This window comes from Calliopsis andreniformis, chromosome 6 (assembly GCF_051401765.1).
Source record: "Calliopsis andreniformis isolate RMS-2024a chromosome 6, iyCalAndr_principal, whole genome shotgun sequence".
Classification (NCBI taxonomy): Eukaryota; Metazoa; Arthropoda; class Insecta; order Hymenoptera; family Andrenidae; genus Calliopsis; species Calliopsis andreniformis.
In genome coordinates, this window is record NC_135067.1 from 8,294,650 (window position 1) to 8,321,316 (window position 26,667).

At 32.3% G+C, this 26,667-nt stretch overlaps 1 protein-coding gene across 2 annotated transcripts in view; it reads left to right on the forward strand.

The window, feature by feature from the left end:
* Positions 1–25,675, forward strand: part of Frmd5 (FERM domain containing) — a 34,375-nt gene extending 8,700 nt beyond the window's left edge. Inside the window, exons 2-12 of one of the 2 annotated variants that reach the window (XM_076380466.1) lie at positions 4,239–4,343; positions 4,546–4,588; positions 5,513–5,689; positions 6,273–6,484; positions 6,702–6,854; positions 13,493–13,507; positions 14,419–14,507; positions 18,208–18,434; positions 19,350–19,517; positions 21,923–22,501; positions 24,558–25,675. In XM_076380466.1, the coding sequence (XP_076236581.1) occupies positions 4,239–4,343; positions 4,546–4,588; positions 5,513–5,689; positions 6,273–6,484; positions 6,702–6,854; positions 13,493–13,507; positions 14,419–14,507; positions 18,208–18,434; positions 19,350–19,517; positions 21,923–22,501; positions 24,558–24,982 (2,193 nt within the window). In that variant the 3' untranslated portion in view covers positions 24,983–25,675. The remainder of the gene's footprint in view (positions 1–4,238; positions 4,344–4,545; positions 4,589–5,512; positions 5,690–6,272; positions 6,485–6,701; positions 6,855–13,492; positions 13,508–14,418; positions 14,508–18,207; positions 18,435–19,349; positions 19,518–21,922; positions 22,502–24,557) is intronic. The other variant, XM_076380467.1, reaches the window with a different exon arrangement.
* Positions 25,676–26,667: the final 992 nt, after the last annotated feature.

The window sequence follows — 26,667 nt, forward strand, 5'->3', positions numbered from 1 at the left end:
TCTAAAATATGAAATGTGTCTGATATGGGACGTATTCTACTACGAGTGTGCAATAGCCTGGTCAGATACAGTGAAGACACAGTAGATAAGTCCCTGTGACGGGTCAGACACAGTAGATCAGTTTCTGTGTTGGACCAGGCACAGTAGATCAGTTCCTCTGCCAGGTCAGACACAGTAGATCAGTTCCTGTGCAGGTCAGACACAGTAGATCAGTTCCTCTGTCAGGTCAGACACAGTAGATCAGTTCCTGTGCCAGGTCAGACACAGTAGATCAGTTCCTGTGCCAGGTCAGACACAGTAGATCAGTCCTGTGCCAGGTCAGACACAGTAGATCAGTTCCTGTGCAGGTCAGACACAGTAGACCAGTTCCTCTGCCAGGTCAGACACAGTAGATCAGTTCCTGTGCAGGTCAGAAACAACAAAAACAGTAGATAAATCCTGGATAAGACACACTTTAGATATATTTTAAGCGTTTTGTCAACAATTAATAGCTCGTAAACGACGCTTGATTGAATCCAATTGTTGGGTCACTAAACCTTCACTTTTTGAATATTCCTCCAGAACTATGACGAAGTTGAAACTAACGTCCGTTCCCCAACAATGACTTTGACTTTTAACCGAGTACACGTGCACTGAGGTAAGCACACTTCTAGTCAGGCTGCGACTCTGCCTAAGGTGAACGAGAAGTGTTCTTGTCCCTTCGCACTTTTCAAGTGTCTAAAAGTGTGCTGTGGTGCACTCGTACCCTGGTTCAAATTTGAAATCAATTTCCTCTTGAAAATAAATTCCACACTGAAACAATTTTATTCTATATTTTCTGAAATATACAAAGTGTTAGTAAACAGGAAATTAGTAAACCAAAATATAGTAAATTTTCTGTACACTGCCATCAATTATTTTCCACAGTGGGATCACAGTTACTCCATTGTAGTATGATTTGATTTGATTTTGTGGGGAAAAATCGATTCACAATAAAATTAGCTAACGACAGATGGATATAAAATATCGCTCCACTGTTATAAAAAAAAATCGATCGTTTGAAAAATCGATTCATGATGAAATCGGCTAATGAAAGATGGATACAAAAAATCGATCATTTAAAAAATCGATTTAAGATCTGCATTCCTATACCATTCAGCATACATACTTATTTCTGAAAAATATACGTCTGCTGCTGTCGAGTGTAGATTAAGAACGATCAATTCTTGTTTTCCCACGAGTTTTCTTCAGGCAATCATTCATGCTTTTCATGGTGAATATGCCAGAGTTAAATTTTCCCCTAAACACTGCTGTTGTCATTACATAGTTACATATGGCTTTTAGACATCAGTCATCTAACGACTCTACTTCTAGGGAAGCTCTCAGTCTAGAACCCTCATACCAACACCAATTATATTGTCTGCGTTCCACGTATGCTATTTCCTCGTTACGTATAAACTTTCCGTTCTTCATCTTATTTCTTGAACAAATACACTCAGTTTTTTGCTTTCACTTTTGATAAGATAAAAATGAGCTATCGACGCATAAATTAATCTCAAGAAAGAGTTTGCGAAGTGTGACATTTCTTGTTACACAATAGTATGAGACAATTTGTAGAACTCGTCAAGATAAATATCCGTATACCTCTTTTAGTGGACTATAGCATATATTTTTTAGAATTATAAATAATTAAAATTACTCTGTGTTTCTTACATTTCTAAAAAATTTGAATATTTGAAAATTAATATTCTTGAAAAATTAGAGATTAAAATATATGAAAAAAATTGAAAATTCGAATACTAGAAAATACTAAATTTTAGTATTTAATATTTTCCAAATTTCTAGATTTGGCTATTTGGAATCGTTAAAGTTATAAAATTTGAATTTTTTTATCCATTTTTCTTAGTACTTTGAATAGAATAATATAGTTTATTCGTCGTGTTATTTGTACTTTTAAGCAATTATACAATATGTTATCGTTACATAGTTAGATATGCATTATCATTGCTGACATTTATCGTAATTATTCGAAGCACATAATGCAGCGTGCTAGAAATCTACGTACCAGTTTATTCATTCGGGAACGTATCATGAAACGTGTAGATCTGTCGTGATATTTGGCAATGTGTAGGTTAAATGATACCGAAACGAATTACTAGTTTGAGCCACGCATCGCGTCGCACAATGACTTGCGATTAGAAATGAAGGTATCCTTGATTTGGTACATACCAAAGTCTGTGAAATTATGTATTCGTTCTCTTGAAACGTTTACATTGTAATTCAGAATTGCAAATCAGTGGGGCAGGTGTGACGAAAGAAATATATTTCTTGTTTAAGTAGTGTACAATGATTCGTGATTTAAAACAGACTAAATTGGTTGATGCAACATTAAATAATAAACTTAAAAAAAAAAAAAAAATGATTCATGAATTTATTGGCAAAGAATTTTTAGATTCACATGTTCCAATTTTAAAGATGTTTTACAGCTTTTATATTAAAATTAGAGATGTTGGATAAGAGTAGAATGAAAAATTTTGAAACTGAGCTGACAGACAAAAATATATATGTATATTATTATTAATATTTATTAACACAAGATTGAAAAAATCTAATTTATAAATATATTTTTTATCTAAAATATATTTAGTTCCATTTTCATCTACAGTTTCTTAGAACAATAATTTTCGAGTTTGCATATTCTTTCGAACTTCTAAGTGAATGCAACCCTTAAGTATGTAAATTTGGGTACCTGCAGACAAGCAACCCGCTATACATCAGCCGTCTAGAGAGGCATTCCTGGCTCACGTTTCTTTCAGATTTTAATAAAATTTTAAGTAGTAATTTACATCTCACTGAGTACGACGATGATGGTATATAAATCATTTTCCTGTTAAGTAATAGTAAACAAATTATTTTTCTAATTATAATAGAGAACTTAGAAGATTTCATTCATATTGTTAAAGCTTTGTTACTTTAAAAATACAACGAAAACTGATGTAGTATATTAGATGAAATAATTTTTTCGTTGTTCCTTCGTCTAATTCGAATCCACCCTGCATAATCTATAAATAATGTTATGTAAACAAGAAGATAGTTCCTTAAGGAATAGTGAGTAAAATATTACTAGGTCTTCAATTCTGCTTCTCTTGAGTGAATGGTTCTCTATTTCATTTGGAAACGTCAACATTTGTTGAGATAACATCTGAGAATGATATTGGCAAACTCAGCAGTTCTTTCATGTCTGCATTTAAAAGCAAATCTTTGATATACGAAATCTTCGATTTTATACATAGAACTTCATACATTTCTCATCAGTCCAGAGCAATTGAACGTGCTCGCTAAGGCTTTATTTAAAACCCTCTGTGCAAATAAGACTCTAGGTTTCATATCAATAGTTCCCAGCGTTGACAACTTCATTCGTTTAGGAATAGTGTATGAGCTATAAGTAGATTAGAATATTAGTTTTTCTCGGAGTTAGTACTATTGACAAGTAGAAGCTAAGGTTCAATTGATAAAAACAGTAGCTGTAAGAGTTTAAGAAGAAAGAGTGGAAATACATACGAATTTGTTTATGAGATAAATAGTTTTATTATACAGAGTGTAAATGATATACGAGGTAATATTTTAAAGGATGATAGGGGAGTTCAAATTGAACGTAAAATGTCCTGGGACATAATGTCCGACCTGCCTCCATTTTGTAATAATAATGCTTTAAAGTTAACATACCTATATGCTAAAGTAATAATCAGAGGATTCTGTAATTGTACAGATGCATTGAAAAGCAAAAAATACCTTTTAGGGTTCACTTTTATAGAGCTTCAAAAATTCAACATCCATTTCCTATGAATATCGCGGATTTTTAAAGCTCTATAAAAGTTAAATCATAAGAGCTACAACAATATTAAAACTTTTTGGCTCTATTTTTGCTCTCCAATGTATCTATAAAATTACAGAATCCTCTGATTGTTAGTTCAAGATATAGCTATGTTAATTTTAAGGCACTACTATTGCAAAATGGAGGTACAGCAGATATTATGTTACAGGATATTTTGTTTTATTTGGGCTCCTCTACCATTCTTTGAAATATTACCATGTATATTGTTTGTGCCCTGTATAATATATATTTTTTCCTGAGGTAAATAGTTTCATCAAACAAGCAATTATTTCACCATATAATATCCAAGTAATTACCATCTGTTTCTCGTTACCTTTATTGCAAAATGAATCTTTACGCCCCGATCGTCTTTTTTTTGTTGCAGCCTCAGCATAAAGGAAAGTATATTCTCGAATATGTATGCAAGCAACTTAACATCATGGAAACAGATTACTTCGGTCTACGTTACGTGGATCACTGTAGGCAGAGAGTAAGTTGGTTTTAATAGCGAAAACATTGCTATTTATTAACGTAACATGTATTAACAAGTAGTTATATTTCTATTAGTTTCCACTTTTTTAAAAGGAAACAACAAAAATTAGGTTTTCTATTATTTCTATTGGCTATAAACTCTATTATTTATAAAACGAATTTTTTATTCACAGTACATGACAAACTATATTTTGTTTCAGCATTGGTTAGACCTGGCAAAAACGGCGATTAAGCAAGTAAAAGGTTGGTTACCATTCTTAGAATACAAAATATCCTAAACTGATTTAGTATGCTATAAATTATAAACATTCAACGAAATAAAATTTGATTACTGTAATTACTGAGATAATTAAGATATTAAAATGACTATTTGAAATGTATATTCGTAAAAATTGTATATAATTAGTTCATTCGTAAATGTGTCGATGTATGAGAAGCTACGTCTCTTTGTTGAAGGAAAATTTTTATTAATTCAATGTTATTTTAAAAACTGATATATTTTTCCTTCACACTGTATTCTATTATTGTTCCTACAGACACAGTTTATACCAGTGATGTAAAAAGATACTATAACTCGTACTCAAAGTCAAACAGGTTCTATGTATGAGAAAACACATAAATTTGATTGTGTATAGCAGCGAACAGCTGTGACCAAGGCTTCGATTGCTATGCTTCTCTCCCTCTGTATTCAATTACCGCGGGTCGATGTCACATGAAAGTTTCAAACTCTAGCGACCTATTGTGCTATTCTCATACATCTGAAGACATATAACACATGTTGATTTCGGTAAAGGAAATGAGAATTGTGAAAAAAAAAAAAAAGAACTAAACTTAAGCACTGAGTCACGCTCTCACACACAGGCAACAGTATCGTTTATTACAAATTGAATTAAGAACGTTTTAAGATCTCGAATAAGGAATACCACAAATATGTGAATGAAAAGGAAAATGAGAGTGTGAATTGGCTGTTATTTTAATTAAAGGAAGAAATATTTTCTTGGAACTCATATATTTAATTTCTCGCGTCGAAAGTTGAAAAGTGTTTTATTAGAGATCGTCTTACAGTAATCTAAACAGTTTTAACAATAATATTTGTGTGTATATCAATGTGTGTAGGCGAAAGTGGATTTGCAGGTTCACTTTATTTTTCGCTATACTGTGTTCCAGACATGGACCACATACTGTTTAGTTTTCGTGTGAAATTCTATCCACCGGATCCTCTAAGGCTGAAAGAAGAAATAACTAGGTATCAGGTTTACCAGCAACTCAAGAGGGACCTTCTTCATGGGCGACTTTGTTGCAGTCCAGGCGAGGCAGCGCTGCTTGCGGCGTGCATCGTGCAAAGTATGTTAATTTTGAGGAAAATTGTGTAATCTCTTCATCTCGAGTCGCTTTCTTTAACTTTGTTTTCTTCAACTTAATTTATCCATGTCTACGTAAGAAAGAAATACATATCTTATGATGGTATTCTTGGTTTCTACGAAATACACTCTAAAATCTTTCCTGATATGTAAAGTAAATGTTCCAGTACCTGGACGCTTAAAATGTCAAATCTCTCAGTAATTGGATAACATCTTCATGTATGTTTATACACGTCACCTCAATTTAAACTATATTCAGTAGCTGGATATAGTATTGTATGATACTGCCTCTTGTTTCTCATTAGATACATTATAATTTAAGCTTAAACTTAAATAAAATTGGCGTTTGTGTTTAGGTAGCGGGATATGGTCAGCTACTGAGACATTTATCTATATATGTGAATTATAAAAAAATATAGAAGATAAATTTATAAATATTGTAAATGCTGAGTAATGAGAAAAAGTATATAAGACATAGAAGAGAGTCAGAGTTATTATATATAAAAATTTCATAATAGGAAGGATTTCATCAAAATGAACTGATTTTCTATTATTTCTGATTATAGGTGAATTAGGAGATTATAATCCGGAACTTCATGAAGGAAACTATATTTCCGCGCACAAATTATTACTTAAACAAACAGAAGCTATTGAAGAAAAAGCTATGGAACTGCATCAAACGCAATTGAAAGGGTTCACGCCAGAGCAAGCAGAAACTCACTTCCTTAGGCTAGCATCACAGTTGGACACGTACGCCGTTGATCCACATCCTGTTAAGGTAAAATAAAATAACAAAATACAGAATGTTCCTGTTTGGTGACAAACATATTTCTTAATTATTTGCCTAGGCCCTTTTGATGTACGAGTTGGAAATTTTGAAATATTTTATTTTTAAGAGAGCCTGCAGAACTTTATGAGTCATGGATTCTGTTATCTTTCTCACGTATTTTTAGATTTTAAAATTCAGTGAAAATATTGCTTCTTTAATCTTTCAGGATCAGAAAGGCGTACAACTTTATTTGGGGATTAACCACTGTGGAATCTTAACGTTTCAAGGATCTCGAAAAACAAATCATTTCCGCTGGCCGGAAGTTCAGAAAATTAACTACGAAGGGAAGATGTTTATCGTGCATTTAACGATAAGTGAGGTAAAATTACTTCATACTTTTACCGTTTTTAATCACTTTAATTTGTCTATACACGGTGTATTATTCAATTTTCTCCAAGGAGCTTAAAAACAATAGTAAAATGTTTAATGAGAGTTTTGTTTTACTGTTTTCTAGTTTCAATCACAACTTCATGAAAATTTGAAGATTAGATACTCTAATCACACAATTTCCTTGAAACTTGTTTTTACAGTAAGTGTATAGTGCATAGTGCAAAGTTCATGCTAGGTTCCATTTTATTTGAGTGAATCATATTTTTTCGAACATACTAACTAAACAATTATGCGTTACGAAATACAATAAATTAACGGGTTAATATTTACACGATTAATAAAATTGCGTTTGAACTTTAATTTCCACTAAATTACACCTAAAATAATTACAAAATATAAATACATCAAATTAATTTAGTTCATTGAATATTGAAAATATTCATGCTTATAGGACATAACCAATTAATAAAATATTTTATATTTTCCGAACGCATCCTGTATTGTACCTGAATTGAATTAAACTACATATCAATGATATGACATCATATTTTAATTGTTTAAATAAAATCTAAATATGGGAGATTTCTATAAGCTTGTAGCAGTACAAGTTACATGCTTTATAACGACTGCTAACAAGAACCTCATGATCGGCACGTGTTCGAATCTTATTGACTAGTTAATGACTTTCAATAGACGCGTGACAAGGACGTGATTCAAAGAGTGTAACGGTAATAAATAATTAGCTTGTACAAAGAGTAATAGTGTTTTGAGTGTTGCTTGGTGATCCATCTGTTCTCCTGTATCAGTTCCTGTACGGATCAGAATTGTTAACATTCACACAGGAAAAAGAAAATTAAACGTGGTGATAAGTTGCGAGTGATAAGAATACGTTAAATCGACTATAAATCAAATATGAAAATTTGTTGCTTATACAGCAATTCCTTTTTGTCATTAAGAAAGCAACTTTTCTCTGTTATGGGCTCATGTAGGATGCTCTGCGAACGTAAAAATTGTATTTGTGTTATAAATACTAGTGCATAGGATGTTTCCAAAATTCTGGCACAATAAAAAAGAAGTCGATTCCTAATGTAAAAATAAGTCGAAAATATAAAATAAGACTTTTTTGTATGAGCTCTGTTTTTGAGAAAATTAAGTTTCCTCATTACGTATGCCTACACTTATTGTTAGACACAGTCTGCTTCGTTCATTCAATCTGAGTAGCTATTGCTACTCCTATTTGTGTTTATAAAAAAATGTCAGTGAAGTTTTGGTATAATTTTAAAAAATAATATAGCATTAAATTTTAATAATTTATTTATTTTAGTTTACGAAATATGCTTGAAGCATGGCCCTTGATATTGTAGACAAAATCTATTTTGGCTATTATAAAAGCGTGAATTGACAATATATTCGATATTTTCAGTTCTTGAGACACCTTCTAATTCATAAATAATTTAGCTTTCTAATTCATGAAATTTTGGTATGTGGAGTAAACGTAGCATTTGAGCTTCATGTTTATTATTCTTTAAAATTATACTAAATCCTGTTTAATATACTTTAAGAACACGAACAGGAATAATGTTTGAGCGAATGATATAGGTTGTCTAACAATAAATACAAGCGTACTTATACAATTTTTTAACTCGACTTTCTCGAAAACAGATCTCCATACGAAAAAATTTTAGTGTACATTTTCGACATATTTTTATGACGGAATTATTATTCATTACACAACATTATAGGAAGCATTTCCCTCTTTTTACTATAGCAAGAATCATGTTTTAAATAAAAATAGTAGGAGGTGGGATACCATATCGTTTCCCTCTCTTGAAACAAGATACTTCTCTTTGCCATTACCCCAAAACGGATATCTGTTACGGGTTGCTTCACTATTTCCACACGAGCTATTTTCGAAATAGGGGCCGCAGCAGAGGACGCAAGTAGGATGATTCTTGATCTTGATTTCACGAAGGTAAAGAATTCAGAAAATTGTGGAACATCAAGAAATCAAAGATCGTACAATGTCGTAATTGCTATGAGATTTTCAAGACCTAGAAGGAAAGAACCTGACCAAGGACCTTCTATATTTAACGTTTCCTAGGTAATCTAAATTTTCTCAGAAATTCAAGATAAATGTTTATAATTTTATAAGACTGTGGAGAAAAACAAAATGAAGAATAGGACTGAATCTTTCTCCTGCTTCATAAAAACAACTTTAAGAGATGGTGAATGTTTATTGAAGATTTATACTTGATTTGTCAAGAAATCTACTCTCTTCTCAAGAGGATTACGATCAAAGGAAAAATGTTAACCAACTTGCGTGAAGAAGCAAAGTATTTTAGCTGCTTAATTGTCAGCTGACTAAATATTGTGAAAGACAAGACACGTAGTCTGGTATATCAGTATGATTTATTTCTAGGAAACAGCTAGTAATTGCACTCAAACAGAAATAATTACTTTCTGTTGATATTTCATTTGCAATGTAACTGAATGTGAAATTAATTTGTTGCATTTGCGATACTGCAGTTCGTTCACTGAGTCAAGTCGATAGATGTCAACAAATGCGCATGGGTGGGACATGAATAGGGACAGTCGACACAGGACAAGGATAACATGTCTATATTTACTGACTTGTCTTGTTGAATGGATTTATTCATTTACCAAAGTAAAATATACCAATTACTCGACAGCTAGGACTTGATTACACAAACTGGAAAAGATAAACTGTGATAAAATCAGTCAGTAGGAAAAATGAATTGTTGAAACTCTGTCAATGCCATCTCATATTTTCTGTTTATTTTTCTCCATCACATTACATTTTCGTTTCAATATTTCCCTTTGCAATGGTATTTAATGCACCTAGATACCAACGTATATTTCTAGTATCAACAATCAATCATGACCCCACAACCTATCATTTTTTGTTATTTGTACAAGCAAATTGCCTTCCGTCCCACCTATCGTTAAAACAGGCAACTCGAGGAAAAGGCGGAAATAGAAACTCGATCTGAAAAAGTAGCGCAAGTGTCAGACATCCCTAAGCATTCATAGTTAAATAGATAAAATATGATTCCTTTCACCAGTGTATCCCAGTTTTACTACACTATTAAGATCTGTTTTTACAATTCGACTTGTATTGTTCTTGCTACTCTTAAGATGAAATCACATACTTATCTGACGTTGAAAAATCTTCCTACGTTCCTTCACGTAGAGGATTCGTTCTTCAGAACCATCTCCATAATTTTCACAGACTCAGTAAATTCAATTTGAAAATCCTACCTTTAAAGGTAAAAGGATTACCTTAATTTTAAAATATTGTAGCCATAAATTTATGATCCTTAAGTTCTCGTACCATCAGTTTGAAATTCTAGTCCTTTAGTTCAGGAACAATTCCGAATATGCCTCGTCTGGTTTATCACTGGCTAAACAGAGTACACTTTTTCCACTAGAAAATTGATTTGTTGAGCAGTAAACAGTGCGTCCGTGGTCGTGGTTCGTCAGTATGGATGAGTAACAGTATGCCACTATTATCGATTGAGCGAGCGCCGTCGACTACGATTAAGTTTTTAGACGCGTCTTATTATTCCGAAAGTAATGGATTGAGCATTACCTTTTTGATATCTTCCAGGATAGGATCGTGTCGGTGACTTCAGGTCCGAGGTCAATTTTTAAGGGTGAGGTCTTCGAGCGGCTGTTTTAGTTGGTGTAAGTATAGAACGAATTTCCCATAATGATTGATCGTGTCCAGTAAATTGTGCGTCCTCGAGGTGTTCAATGGGTTTTGAATATTCGCGGGGTACGGATGACCTTGAAGTTCACCGAAACGCCTTTCGACTTTTTTTATCGAAATTTTGAAAATGTAACTTTTTCGAAAATAAAATTGTATTTATTGAGCTGACGCAGCTTTCGAATCAGTTGTGATTTTGATACAGTATCATTGAGGTAAATGCTACGTAATCCATTTAACGGAATATTCATGTAAGTTATTTCGAAGAGCAATGGTAAATTTTACCACTTTTTAGGAGTTTAGATTGATTAAGTTTGTTAGGAGAATAACTTGGCTATATTTTTGTATTTTAAAAAAATTGATGAGTTTTGATAATTAGTGGTAATTTTGATCAATGATATATTCTCGTATTAATCTTTAACATCATTTCAATTTTAAGAAGGTCATAAATTATTATTAATCTTCAACCTGTAAATCAAAATCAATGGTTAATGAAGGAATTTCTTGTTTTTCTGCCATGAGAAATAGGACGAACATTGACTGCAATTTTCATCATTTACAATAAACAACAAAACTTTAATACATGATACCAATAGCATCGCTGATAAACACGAAACGATCATTTATAGGGACAAAATAAAAATAACAGGTAACGAAATAAAATGAAATACACTGAATTGTAAATCTTCGTTGACCTAGATATCTGAATCTATTTCTAAAAATATAGACTGCTAATCGTTAATATATTCTCGTGGACTTTATGTGGATTCGTTAGCAAACTCAAACACGAGTATAATTGTGAATACGAGAATGCGAAGAATCGTAATAGCCCAAGCTTTCCTTGAATGTGATCGATGAATCAACCTTGACCAATAACCGAGCGTAGTTTATAGGATTACTAACTCAACGAGTCTTCCAAACGTCTAAAGCTCCGGAGCTTAAAGGCCTCCCACTCAGTTTTCTCTACCATGCCACGCACGTTCGTTGATGCCACATTATGTGCGCGCTCTCCGCGTAAATGGGATGTAGGGTATGAAGGAAACATGACCGCGTGCAAATTAAGCACTTATCTACAGACAGTACTAATTATGTCTGTATTCACATAGAAGGTACACGCCAGACATTCAGGAGTTTTTGCGAAAGGTCAATAAACTCTTATCCATGCAATTTTAGAAATGTTTTAATTATTTGCTTTTTATTTGAAGGGGTCTTATTATGGGATATAAAGAAAAGTGGTCTGTTTTGGAAATTGAAGGAAAGAAAGGTACAAAGATTATTAAATAGATAATTTTCACATTTAAAATGTACATATAGTTAGAGATATTCTAGTTTGATATATGTAAAGTTTGTAGAAAAAGTGTTTATGGTTTTTCTAGCTAGAGAGAGGGAAAAGTGTAATGGAGAGTATTAGGAAAAAATTGGTGGAAATTTTATCTCAAAAACTAATGTAGCAATTAACTTCAAATTTTATTATATATATATAAAAACAGTTTAGTTCACAAATGAGACATATTTATAGAATGAGACATATTTATTACTTCCTTCTATAAATAAAAATAGTCGAATTTGATGTTACTAGATGTCGTCATACTAGATGTCGCTGTTTTGAAAGTAATTAAAATTTGTTGGTATTTGTAGTCTACTTTTGTATTCTCATGTAGTTTAGTTATATTTGTTTTATTTTTATTTTAGAACGCTTGAAAAAAGGTTATAATTTTCGCCATTCTGTCAAATACTTCTCATTAGCATTGGAACTTTTTAGTTCCAGAAATTATGAATATTACAGTCCAAAAATTATTTTTCATTTTATAATAAAATTTTAGTTCTCTTGCTTTCTACATATTTTCAAAAATGAAAATATTTTCAATTATACAATATTATGAGCTTTTTTCGTCTATAAGAACAGACAGAAGTCTTAAATATGAGAATTATCTATCGGAAGATCTTTTTCCTCCTTATTCTGAAAAGAAACCTATTTCCCTGTTAAAAAGTAAAGCTTGCTTAGATTCATTTAGTTTGGAATTTACTGGTACCTGATAATTTTATTTAATTAACTAAAAACACTTAACTCTTAATTTAATAATTCTGAGACTAAAATGAGTAAAATTTCTCCAAAATTATTAAGATTATCGAAATTATGTTATATCTAAGAAGAATTAAGTTGCAAAAAAATTCTGTCATTCAGCCCATGCAACCGCACAATTTCATTTGCCCCTAATAAGCTCAATTCTCAGAGCATTAGTCTCTTATTTGCTCTAATACGGAGCCTTTTTCGGATAAATCGATTACTTGGTCTAAAGAATGACTACCTGTCGTGAAATAAAGTATCAAAGAAAACGTTGCATTTCATTGTAATGCAAAAACATCGACACCAACTGTTGCAAAGACATGCCTTGTATCTGTGTGCATAGCTAAGTGAAAGTGACTCATAGTTTCCTAATTTCGAAAACAAAAATGAAATCATTTCAAAAATCTAATAATACTATAATTCCAGACTTGAAGTTACAAGAAATACAAACTTTCAATATAAATAGACTAAATACACCTACTAATAATATACATCTATTTACACAATTTTGTATCTTCATCCTTAAACGTAATTTTTCATACCTATATTTAGAAAATTTGTTGACTAATTTCCTTTTAACACAGACATTTTACTGTTTCCTAGTAACATACCTTATTTTCTAGTGCAATCACATTACTACAAAAGAGAGTGGTTCCGTGGTTGTTTCTTTTATTTCATTAGCCATTCCATCTTTTTGCCCCTTTATCTACCAAGCGAGACACTTTCGTTTTATGCCAGACTATTTTGTGCCTAAGACTTTATACGTATTGTACGCTCCATATAGTTACGAGTTCCACTAATCTTATTATTTTCCACTGCTGGGCCTATCCAGGACGTGAGGACGAAGGTGAGTCGTTTCGTAGCAGTTGCACGGGTTGTTCACTGTTTTCTTACCTTAGTCTCGAAGTGTATGTCGATACTGTGTGGTGTGTCACGTACTAACCCGATCGAATTATTTTCCACGATAATTCGATCATCAGTGTGCGAATGAAATAAGGTTACTGTGTCGTCTTTATCGTTGAAAAGCTTCGAGTAGAATTGTTGTGTGGTTAGGCGTCCCAATGAAACGACGGAGTCGTTTGAAGTCTTTCAAAGTGGTAACTTGCTTTCATCCTACTTCGCCCGTCTTGAACGTTACGTTTCTAGGTTTGCACAAACGTACTGTTGCCGAAAGTCTGTTTCATCCAGATCGAACTGTTGTAATTAATATTTGACCAGCTTTAGTGTCAGTATATTAACATTAGCAAACGAGCGTATAACGAATAACTACTTGAACACTGTCGTTACAACGAGTGCAGATCGCGTGCTCTGTAGATGTGTAAGTTTGAAATAGTGTGTACATATCAATTGATCGAAATTTGTATATGTATTATACGTTCCCTTTCATTGTTTCTCAGTGTTAAATGTTTCCTGTTATTAGCTCGAAGACAGTCGAGAGAACAGTACGTGAAGTGTGGGAAAAGAGACCACAGTACTACAGTTTTTCTTCATTTTTAACGAAGCTACTGAACGTTCTATTAGATAATTTATATATAACGATTCGATTTCTTGTTTGACATGTTTTCTCAGAATACTTTTACATTTTTGCGAGGTATTAGTGTTCGGTAAAAAAAACCTAGTAACTCTTTCTTTCTTTTTTTTTTCAATTAATTTATTTGTTAAGGTAATTACATGGTATAACTACATGTAGTGGTAGTTCTCGAATCCAACGTACATAGTGTAGAGGTTTTAGTGCAATGTTTTCCCCGCAATTTTCAGAAGAAGCACACTGTTGGATTTAAGTGTCCTACGGGGTCAAACTGCCGCCACGTATGGAGATGCGCCATCGAGCAAATGTTATTTTTCACGTATGTATGCCGTTATTCAGCTGAAATGCTTTTAATGTTTTGGCACGGGCGTTCGACGCTTCAAACATTTTGCAACCTTAAACATAGGAGACAGTGTAGACTATATTCATATTAATTCTTTCTGTGTATGTGTATTTACATTTTGTCGAAGAGTATGGTGGGGTGCGACGATTTAATCGCCACTGGGTTCAAATGATTATCGCTGATGCTCGAAACGAGCATTATCATTACTTTGCACGGTATGTTATGCAACGGTCCCTCGTTAGCTGCAACGCCAAAGGTTTCACCGAATTGCGGTTATTTTAAGAGAGATAGGCGAACCTTTTTGCGCTTCGCTGGGTTTTATGGCTGCCTCAGACGCTACGAGAACAATGAGACCATAGATACAAGGGTACAAATAGACAACTATCTACTGGTGAAAATGACAGTTCTGTATTTTTTATTAGATCTTTGTGCAAGTGACACTATCTCATATCTTTTGTGCTCGACGAGTTTTTCAGAGACGATTGTCTGTTGACCACTTCCGGTTATTTAATTTGTGATATAATTAATCTTTCATCAGCAGCCTTTTTTCTTTATTAACACTGTCAGTGATGTCCAAAATGTCCATCAAAGATTTTTTTGATGTCCTAAGGTTTTAAAAAATCTACAAAAATTTTGTGTTACTTTTGAGCATCTCTAGAATTATTGTCCAAGAGTTTTCGTTCGTAAATGTTACACTGTTCTTTTGTAGTTTCTTTTTAGCTTCCATGGAGTACTTCAAAAGACTAGTAAGTTCTGTGTCTTCAAATACCCAAGTTGCAGACGATGGATTAAGTTTCTAAATTTTTGGGATTCCTTGTTTAGAGTATTATTTGATATCTACAAGAATTGTTAAAACAGAACAATTATTATACAGGAGTTTGGAATTCCCATGGTCTTTGGAAGTACTATTTGATACATCAGGTTCTTTCTTGTAATAATTATTTTTGCAAAAAGAAAAATGGGAAAAATTTATGATAGTTTTTCAAGCAGAAATACGTATTAAAAATCGCAATTTTTATGGTGCAGTTTCTGGTATGCCATAGGGTTAAAATTTAATTGTGAACTTATAATTTGGTATTCAGTTCTTTCTGTTACTTTCTTTATATTATTACTTTGAAGTTAGCAGACAGTTTATGAAAACTGTTCAATATAAACTAACATGGCGTACCATTTGGCTACTTGAAATTACTTAGTGTCGTTGCTTTTATGAAGATTTTACGAAGGAATCAAACTCTATAATTGACGACTAAAATTTGTATTATTATCCTTCTTTTTATGGTCCTATTGTTCTCGAGCGTTGAGTACCTGCTAAATTAGAATTGTCAAATAAGAACAGTATATAAATAAAAGATAACAGTGAATCTGATATCGTCGTTATCTGGAATCTAATAATTGATGTACAGTTAACGAGGAACTACTGATGATGAAAAGAGAAATGAAGGAAATAAATGAAGATTGTAGGAAATAGTTATTTGTAACATGGATGTCGCGTTTGCAATATTAATTGCAAATTAAAAATTTGTTTTTTTAATAATGTGAGTGTGTTTTTAAAAAATACAATATCCATTATTGTAGTGAATTACTGTAGCAATAAACAAATGATTGTTTAAATAATTCAAGTATAAAATGTGACAAAAATTTTATTTATTTCGGTTTCACTTTCATTTTAATTTGTATTTTGTAAAATTACCTACCTGCTGATTTTGTAAATCAGTTATAAAGATAAATTCATTTATAGTAATCATTTAAACGTGGGTTGATTCATCTGACACATATGCGTTGTATCTTCAAAATTATTACAATTAGGAGTGTATTTTTCTTAATCTCTTAATTTTTGTCCTCAATTTTTTTGTAATTTCTTTCGCGTTACAAATATTGCATTGTTATTTTTTCGGGTTTTTGCGAGTAATATTTATCAGAAATATTTTTGACGAATAAAAAATTCGGAATTAGGTTGTACGTTTCTGTTGTATGTTGTATAAATTTCAGTTGCGATAGGTATTCTTGAAAATAAGTCAATGAACGTAGGAAATAAAAATCGAAGTATAACACAATTGGGAATTGTAATTATTTATGATATATTGCAATATCCCAAAAAATTTCAAAATTTGTAAAATTCTGAAATGAAAGTATTCACGATTCAATAAATGATACTCAGTCGAAACACTTTATCCCATTGGCGCAGAATAACAAATTAAATTTGAAGTGTATGACTTAATTTAATTTAAAAACATTGTAAAATTGATAAATAATAATACGTAACATTTTCTAGGTATATTTTTAAACATTTTATATCTCTGAATTTGTTTTCTAGTGTTTATTGATTTATTTTCACATCATGGCGTTTCAGTATCGTGAAAAATTACTTACTGCGCAAATGAGTTAATAAACCACATTTAGAGATAATACATATAAAAAAAAGCGCTTTGCGCTAATAGAATTTCGTTGCGTACAATGGGAAGCGTTGGGAAGATCATGTTGCTTTTAGCTTATCTTAATTCGGCTATTTTTGAAAACAATTTAATACATACAATTATGTATATCGATAATGGGTACACAAATCGTTCATTTTTAAAACAGAATGAGTCTTTTCATACTTCACACATTATTTGCATATACATATATTGTATGTGTGTACATTCACGCCATTACTATCATTATATGATTCATAGAAAATGTATAAAAAATTATATAAAAGACAGGATACTTTTGTACGTAAACTGATAACATAGTCATCATTTTAATTTAATATTTTCGTAACTATACGTATGTATACATACTTTATTAATTAAAAATGAAAATGTTAACGCACAAAGCATATAAAAACAAATCATAGTATTTAGATATATACAGTGTCCTCGAATTTTTATGTATGAATTCATCAATCGATTGTGATTCTCATAAAAAAATATATTGCTTCAGGGTTGTAATTACACTATTAAAAAGAACTTTTAATAATCTTTCAATAGCGTTGCTAAAGCTTTCGCTGATTTTAATTCCTCTAATCTTTCTAAATGAATCTCAATCTTTAGATACATAATTATAAATGAAAAATACGCTTAGAAATTCTCTGAACACTCGATAATATGCCTCGGTTAAGAAACGAAGAATTTGGAACCACCTGCGAGCTTATAGCGATATTAAAGCAAGCCTTTAGCCCTATTATATTTTTAGCGATATTTCACCAAATAGTGTAACCATTAATTGCTGTTAATAGCACTGGCCCGTGGCAGTGTTGTTTACTATCATGCCCACAATTATTTATTAATATCACTGATAACGAATGTTGGTTGTGAATGATTGTTCTATCATCCTATGATTTTAAGCTGCAGGCTACATTGATTCGTTAACAAATAACAATTTATCATACACATCTTAGAACACTCACAAATATATTCGTCTATTTAAAAAATCAAAAATGAAGAATGTCGTAAATGGGAATTTGATATAAAAAATGAAATTATATGCAGTCTCTACTCAGAAGAATGATAAAAATGCTGATCAATAAATTATAATCATCGATGTTATATTTTAAAATTTAAACGAAGTACTTGCTCTTTACAAATTTCTTTTAGGAAGGTTCTTTATGCTCGATCTATTACCTGAATGTACTCAGATTATTATTGTTGTAATAGACAAAGTAACCCAATGACTAACGATCATTTTCTTTCATTAGATTACCCAGAGCATCGGACGCACCAGTTGTAAGCGGCGGATCCATATTCTCATGGGGGACGAAGTTCAAGTACACCGGAAGAACAGAGAAAGAAGTGTTGGAGGAATCGGGTGCGCTAAGAAAAGAGGAATCACCAACAGAGCGATGTCAATCGACGTGTCTTAGAAGAAAAGCCAGCAGCGTTCCAGCTACTCCTAGTACCCCCAGTCAAGATCTCGTTGAAATAAGTTAGTACGATTTTATTCTCTTGCTAAATGGTCCTATTTAAATGGTCTCTTCAGCTTCACTCTTTTTAAGAATTATGAAAACAAAGTTACGTGGAGAAAAAATAAGACAATGAAGATTCCTTCATTCTGCCTTTCTGAATACCTGATGTGATAAACTTTTTCCAAGAAATAAAGTTATTTGATCCATTAATTTAAACTTCAGTTGCAATACAGTTCTGGTTTATTGTATTGCTTTTTCTTCTTTTCTTTTCTTTCATGTTTTGTTGCTAATAACCATTACAGGCAGTTGATGCGATATTAAACTTGAAGTAGAATAAATTCTAATTTTGATGTCGGTCATTGTTCTATAGTTGGGTGAATATCAGCGAAAAATTCTATTCTTGAAGTCCATTATTATTTTAATTATGATATATAAATATATTTAATTGTTAGAAGAATTTCTAAAGTATGCACTAAATATGTCTGACTTGACTTATTTTACTGACTTGGTTGCGTCTGACTTGGCAGTAGAGCAAGTAGAATAAGCACCCTCCAACAGTACAATAAGTCCCTAAGTCAGACACATTTTGCGCTCATGTCAGATGTATCGTTAACAGTTAATAAGGGTTTGAAGCTTAACTCTTTGGTCTAAAATGACATTTCTAATACGTCATCAGGCTTCAGATTTCGATGCAAAACTGATTATAACATATCTAAGACATTAAATTTTTATGCAAAACTGATTATGACGTATCTAAGAGGTCCTGCAATTTTTCTTATCACGTTCAGCTATTTATTACGTTTCTTTCTTACATAAATTCTTTCCTGATCATAATAATATTTCCCTGAAATAAAGTCATCCATTTTGGTTTGACGCCTCATAATTAAATCGTAACTCAAAGAGAAAATGAATCGTTTGAAACGTTCGTGTTACAGGATACTCCAGCCTACCACGAAGTTGTCATAGCTCAGGTTTGGATGGCGCTGGAATGTCAGAGGGTAGTACAGGGGTTCCGTTCAGTTCACCTTACTGTCCAGATAATACTTTACCACTACTGGAGACTGTATCGGAGGACCAAGAAATTCATGCTAGGAGAAATAACGGTTAGTTTTGTTCACGTTCAGCCTCGCTTGACTTTTTTACGTATCAGACTCTCTATTTTCTTGTTTACGATTGCGATCTTCTGCGCTGACTCCGGACGCATGGCTTATAATTTCATTAACTTTATCTTAAATATTTTTGGAGTTAAATGATCATGGAATGACTAAAAGGAGGAACGTAAGTAAACTATGTAAAATAATATGGTGATCGAGTCGAAGGTTATTTTGAACTGAATTTGACCTGGTGGATGTAATATATCTGACAATAATCGCAAACTTCTTTTGTCACTATTTTTACTATTTCAAATTGTTAATAAACTGTACGATACCGAAAGCGCTTTAACCAACCGTAGATATAATGCCTATGTATATAATGTTGTACAAGTGTGTTTGGTTTGAGGAAGAGAGAGGGTACAGTTGGTGTATAAGAAACTCACAAAGAAAAGATACAAAATCACCAATTTTTATTCTAATTTGCTTTTAGACTATAATAACCAATAGATCTATAATACTATGTGTAAAATATTAGATCGAGTTACTAGATGATTTCAAAGGTATAAATAATTAAAATTGCATACTTTCAATATGTGTTGCAAAAGCGAGGAATTCATTTATGCAAAAAATCTATTCAAAATTCTATTTAAAAAGCTTTACAATTGCATCGACAAATTTATGAAAAAATTGCAAAAATTCTATTTAAAAACCTTTACAATTGCATCGACAAATTTCTGAAAAAATTGCAAAAATTCTATTTAAAAAGCTTTACAACTGCATTGGCAGACTTCTGAAAAAATTGCACTATAGGATGATAGAATTTGTTAAACAATACATGAACTCCTTTTTTTCGTATGTAAAAAATTCTACGTATTAAATACACTTGAACGATTTAATTTCGCTGTGCCTTAAGCGAGTGGCATAATACATTGAATTCATATTAGGTTCATTTCTAATTAATATGAACTTATTCTGAATATATTCTAATTTCAATCGTTGTTAAGCTTCTTTTTACTGTGGCTACAGGGAATGAGTTTCATGTTTACTAACTATACTAATATCAACGAACCTAGATTTTTCATGAAATCAGTGTTCTAGATTGCGTGATACGAACTCCCACAAAATAATATGCCTGTTCCATGTCTTTTCTATAATATTATGTATCTAGCCTACGTATTTTCTGTGGTACTGTATACAATACTTCATATGTACATACAATTCAACAAAATTGTATTTATATATTTTTGTGTTAATTTTTCTAACTAAATAATTGTATATTCGTATTGAAATGTTAATCCAATAATTAGTTTAGACGTATAGAATTGACTTGACTGCATGTATAAACAAATCCATTTTCAGTGGTATACTAAATTAGGGATTTATTGCATGGACATTCAGTATTTAGGTATAAACTCGATTAATAAGACAAATAGTAAATATTTTTTGTAAATAAATCGATTTGCAAAACTCTATAAAAATACGGTAGTTGTTACATAATTACTTGATAAATGATTATGAAAGATTTTAATAGCAAATAGAAAATAAGTAATAAAATAATTAAAGAAAGTTATATGCAAGAAACAACAACAATTATCTTACAAATCTTACAAATAAAAGGTTCACTACGCGTCGATTATCTGATATTTATCGTTGCCTCCCTGCGTAGAAGATTACATCGAATTACGTAGCAGAGTAAAAAGTTTTTGAACGATTAAATGAAGACAATTCATCTATAAAAGTCGAATAGAAGAATACAAATTGTGGATTAGGAAATTATGAACACATGTCTACATAGGTGTATGTAAATACAAATCGATGTATGTACATACACAAAAGTGGTTCACACTAGCGATTTTCAGACGGTTCCTTCGCCACGTGAACATATACCAAGAATATGTGGTAGTATAATCAGCGAAACATCACTATGTAACAAAAAAATATAATTATTTGTAACAGTGTTTTGCTAAAATACTATCACACATTTTTCATGTATGAGGGACTTTATAACAAAATCAATCCTCGTCACATTATACAACACTCTAGTGATTAGAAGCGAGACTCAGAACATATTGGAACCTATACAATAAAAATAAAGAGAATACACGTGTTATTACAAAATTTTAATCAATTGAATCTAGAAAATCTAGATTAGATTTCATCTAATCCAGAATCTAGATTGAAATCTAGATCAAAATCTAGATTAGATTTTCTATTATCTATAATTAGAATCTCTCCTAGGAAAAAAAAATTGATGAATGTCACTTTTGTAATAAGTCCTTTTCGGACTAGTCATATGTTCACGCGAACGAAAGAATCGCCAGAAAATCGCAGTTGCGAGAGCCTTTTTAGAACCGCCGCTTCTTTGGCTTCTTAGATCGTTCATTTGTCTTTTCCTTTTTTTTCTGTTCGTTTAGCTGTAGACGAAAAAGATACGCATGCGAGTGCCACCCACAACACCGCCACCACTACTATCACCACTTCCAACACCACCACAAATCGTGCGAAAGTTAGACCGAAATTCCCCAAGAGCACGTTGAGGCGACCACAGCCGTTGTACAGTCAAAAAATAGTGATAGGCTCGGAGGAATTAGCTGGCCGTGACATCGATAACATCGTAAGGGAGCGCATAAACGCTCTCGAAAAGAGCCCGAAGGTGGTCAGGTCGACCGCCCTGATAATAAAGAGCTCGAAAGTCCCGACGAAATCGCTGGCTGGTAAAAAGGCAGCGAACGAAACGTACGTGTTCCCGACAGCCGACTCGGGAACGATCATCACCACGGTGATAGACGGACCTTTCGATCCTAACGGCTCTAAGACGATCTTGCGCAGGTCTAACGAGCAGGTAAGCATGCTCGCTCGTCAGGAAGACGAGAGCTCGTCCTGCGTCACGACCGCCATGAAGAAAACGGCGAACGGTTGCATTGCACCGGCAACAGCTAACGTTGAAGATGTTAGGAATGGAGTCGAAGCTGCGAAACGTCAGGACGGGACAGGTAAATTAGGTGACTGGGTTCCTTCTCGATTTTACTGTCCTGTTGTTAGTGCTTAAGGCCAGGCGACACTTTTCTTCTTTAACGCTAGATCGGTTTTACTATGTTTTAATCACCCTTCATGTAGTTAATGTAAATATGCACGATTGTGTTTATAACTGTTTGTTGGATATCTTCTATGTTTCATTAGGTTTCATTATGTTCCATTTCGTCTTCTGCATAAGATTGCGATTAGCATGAGTCTGCGTATGTTGAAAGTATGAACAGTTGGATTGGTCTTATTAGTATGTTATAGTTTTAATGAGTTTTCATCCAAAGGTGGGTATACATTGTATTGTACACTATATCAAATTGTGTAGTTAACCCTTTGCTAGTGTGGTGGTGCCATTATCAGCAAAGTATTCGTACTTTGGTTAACTAATTGAGGATAAATTAAGAATAGCATAAGAAATAGTTTATATAAATTAGTGAGCTAAAGTATTCTGTTATTCTTGTGCATTAAATTAGTTTTTATGATTAGGTCAGCATACTATTTTCATTATAATACTGGCATCACACCAGCTGCTGGTTAATTGTGTAAAAAGTTCTGTCAGTCTTATTTTTTTATCAATTTTCTGTTCTGATGTTTGAGTACTTGAGACTCTTACAATGAAGAACAAGAAGAAATGAAATCAACGAAGTTAACGAAATCGCATTGTTTTCTAAATTATTGATTTATGAGTTATTAACTTTCTTTGAGGTCTTTTGATAGTAAGTTAAAGACAGACAATAAATTACATCACTTAGTGAAAATGAGCTGGATTTACTGAATATCCATTATATAAATTCAGGCAAGTAACACATTTGTTTAGTTTTATACTTTAATTTTGTTTCTTAAACTCATCTATGTGGCAAAAATATTAATTATTGTTCATAAGCAAAGGATTTCTACAGCTTCTTAAATAAAAAAGGGATGAGAATGATTTCATTTCACTAACTTAAATTAAAATATTTTCATTGGTCGAGATGTTTCAGAAGATAGAAGTAATATTAACGATCTCTTAAACTTTCTATTAAAATTTCTCATTATTCATGAAATTTATCTATTTGCATACGTACAGCTGCATGTTGTTGCAGAAGTCTATAAAATTCTTTATGGTTGGATAAATGAAGAAATTTTCCACTTAACATGGTGATTCTGAATTTTATTCATTTGAACTTCTATCTAGATATGTTATCGTCCACATTGTAACGTGCTAATTTATATAATTATCTTATGACGTATTAAACAGTTTGACAACACGTTTACTAACTTTTCCGTAGCCAGAGTTTCTGACGCAAGAGCCTTAGCTTGTTGCCATGTACAAGTTTCAAAAATTTAAACTTTCAAATAACGTAGAACTACGTCAGCAGCCACCAGCTGAAGATTTTAAACGATGAAATATAGAGTTACACTATCGGCTAAAAGTTTGGAAGCACTTAAGTAAATTCTTATAAAATTAACTTAAAAATAAAGAAAAAACGTATCCTTATAAACTTTTCTTTTTATTTGAAGGATCATATTTTCTCAGCAATTTCTATACAAACATTGAAAACAATTCACCAAACGATAATAAATATGTGCACTATGGTCCCATAGAGTCCTGTAAAATGGATTTCTAAATAGGAATTAGAAATTGACACTGTTTGCCCAATTGTTTAAAAATATAGAACAAAGTTTTATACATATGATTACTCTTAATCAATGACCAAGAAAATATTTTTTTTCTTCATTCATTTATACTTAATCTAAGACCTATTCTAACTTATATTAACTCGTAACTACAAAATTCTTTGGTCCTCAATTGCTACTTTTGAACAAGAAAATATTCGTTCAGCTGAAAAATGCAACTGCTCCCAAGCTTTTGAACGACAGTGTCCATAGACAGCAAGCAACCACAGACATAGAACTACGTCTGTGACAAATGTTCGAACATCTCCATGTACACTTCATTTCAAACAGTTCTCACGAACACGATATCTTAAAAACAGACTCGAAGCACAAACTAATATCTGAAGCATTGAAATATTTTTGTTTCAGTCGGTCAGCATGAGGGCGAGATAAATGATTATTACTTCAGAGATTCATTCGATCATTCCTCGTCCGAGAGCCAATTATTGGACGCTCCTGGTAAACCGCATAGTCGTTCTGTAACGCCGGTGCCAAAGATGCAGAAGCTACAAAACTCGAAGCTCTGTCTCCAACAGCAGCAGCACCAACACCAGCAGCAATCGAATCGGCGCCTGGACGGGAAACTGAGACACAAAACCCTCCGAATAGTGAGACTCTTTATTCCGGCTTTAATGCTGACGATCACTATTTTGTTTATCGTGATCGTTCTAGTGTTCGAAACAGACACGACGCTTTTTAACAGCCTGCGTAAGACGCCAGAAATGGTGGCCTTAAGAAATCAGTACTATCTACCCATCAAGGAATTCCTGAGGACAAAGCTTAGCCTATTTTGATGCGATCGAACGATGACCGGGCTAAGGTCGTCCTTTCTTGCTAAATAGTTCCCTTCAGTGCCAAGCCGAGAATATGCTGTTGCCGGGACCGTGGTGGCGTTAATCGTGCCCCGTTTCTGTCACATGTCCTTTCTTTCTTACATCGATCGGTCGACCAGTTGACTTTCTTTCGTGCTTTTTTCCACCCTGCCCCTCTTTGTACGAATCAAAATATATACACAATTGTAAAAAAAGGATATTTTCTACGGTGAAGCGTGTCCTTAGTTTCTTATTTGAAAGTATACAAGGATAGAGACGTTTCGATACTAGAAATTTAATGTGCGTACAGTCGAGGACTAAATCGTTTATACAGGATTTTTACGGGACATTTTTATTTTCTTTCTTTGTTGTTCGTAGACGTAAGGTGTTGGAAGACTCTGTTAAAGATTTCGTTGACACTTGATTCGTTTAGCAGACCTAGGTGGAAGTGATTTCCTGTATATTGTGTAGAAAGTGTTGCAGATGGAGTAAGTTACATTTAAACTTTATTATAATGTTAGAGGAAGTGTTAGATAATTTTATAGCACAATATATTTTCACATTCCACGTACGATGAACGCATTTTATTCGACATTTTTAGTTGGAGCCTGCAGATTGAGGTGTATTGACATTACTGTATTTTTTAGTAGAAAGACTTGATATACTTTCAAGCTACTTCTGATTATTTATTATATGTTTATCGTAAATTAATGCGGACTATGTACTAAAGAGTCAGTTTTACTTAAAAAATGGATGCATAGTCTATTGTAGAGCAAATGTGGATGTGTTTTTATAAAACTGTGCAATTTCGAGATTCATATTTCAGATGTGAAAATTATGAAGAAGGAATTATAATTTATTTCAATTCTCACATCTGGGTAAACGTAAATTATTGGAAAATGCAGTGATTGGATTAATATATTGCGAAAGTAATTCCAAAGAAGCACTCAGTTTTCAGTTTTAAAAACATTACACCTTTGATATTAGTAGAGATTATAAACGTAAAATTTGTTTATAACTTTTTAATTATGAAGTAATGAAAAAAGGATTCGAAATAGGTTTGCAAAATCGAGATGCAATCAGGTAATATACATATATTCAATGTGTATATAATTATTTGGTATATTTTTATTTAATTTATCCCATACTATAAGCATTTCGAAAAATATCGATCGATTATCATTATAATATCACACAGTTATGTCAATTTTTATTCATTTTGATTTTGAATAATTGATTGATTATATAGTTTTTTATACGCATGTATAAAATAATAGAAAAAATCTAAACCTGAAATATCGATGCTTGGTTTTAAGGATATATATCAGAAAATATTTAAGGAAAAGATTACAAATTTAGATACATGATTTATAATTATTGCAAAAAACTTTAAGTCACTTCATAAATATGGAATTCTTTACAAGATTATGTTAATAAATTGAATCGAGGTTTTATAATACATAGCTATTGCGTCTTACTAAATATCCCATTGATAAGAAAGTAGTTTTACTACTTGTAAAAAATGATCATTCTTTCCTTAGATATTTTCTTGTATCATCAAAATAACAAAATTATTCAGAATTTTAATATCAGCGTCTACACGTTTATGCAGAGTCGTCACTTTATTAAAATCCACCACTTTTTCTATACATGGATGGTCTAAACGA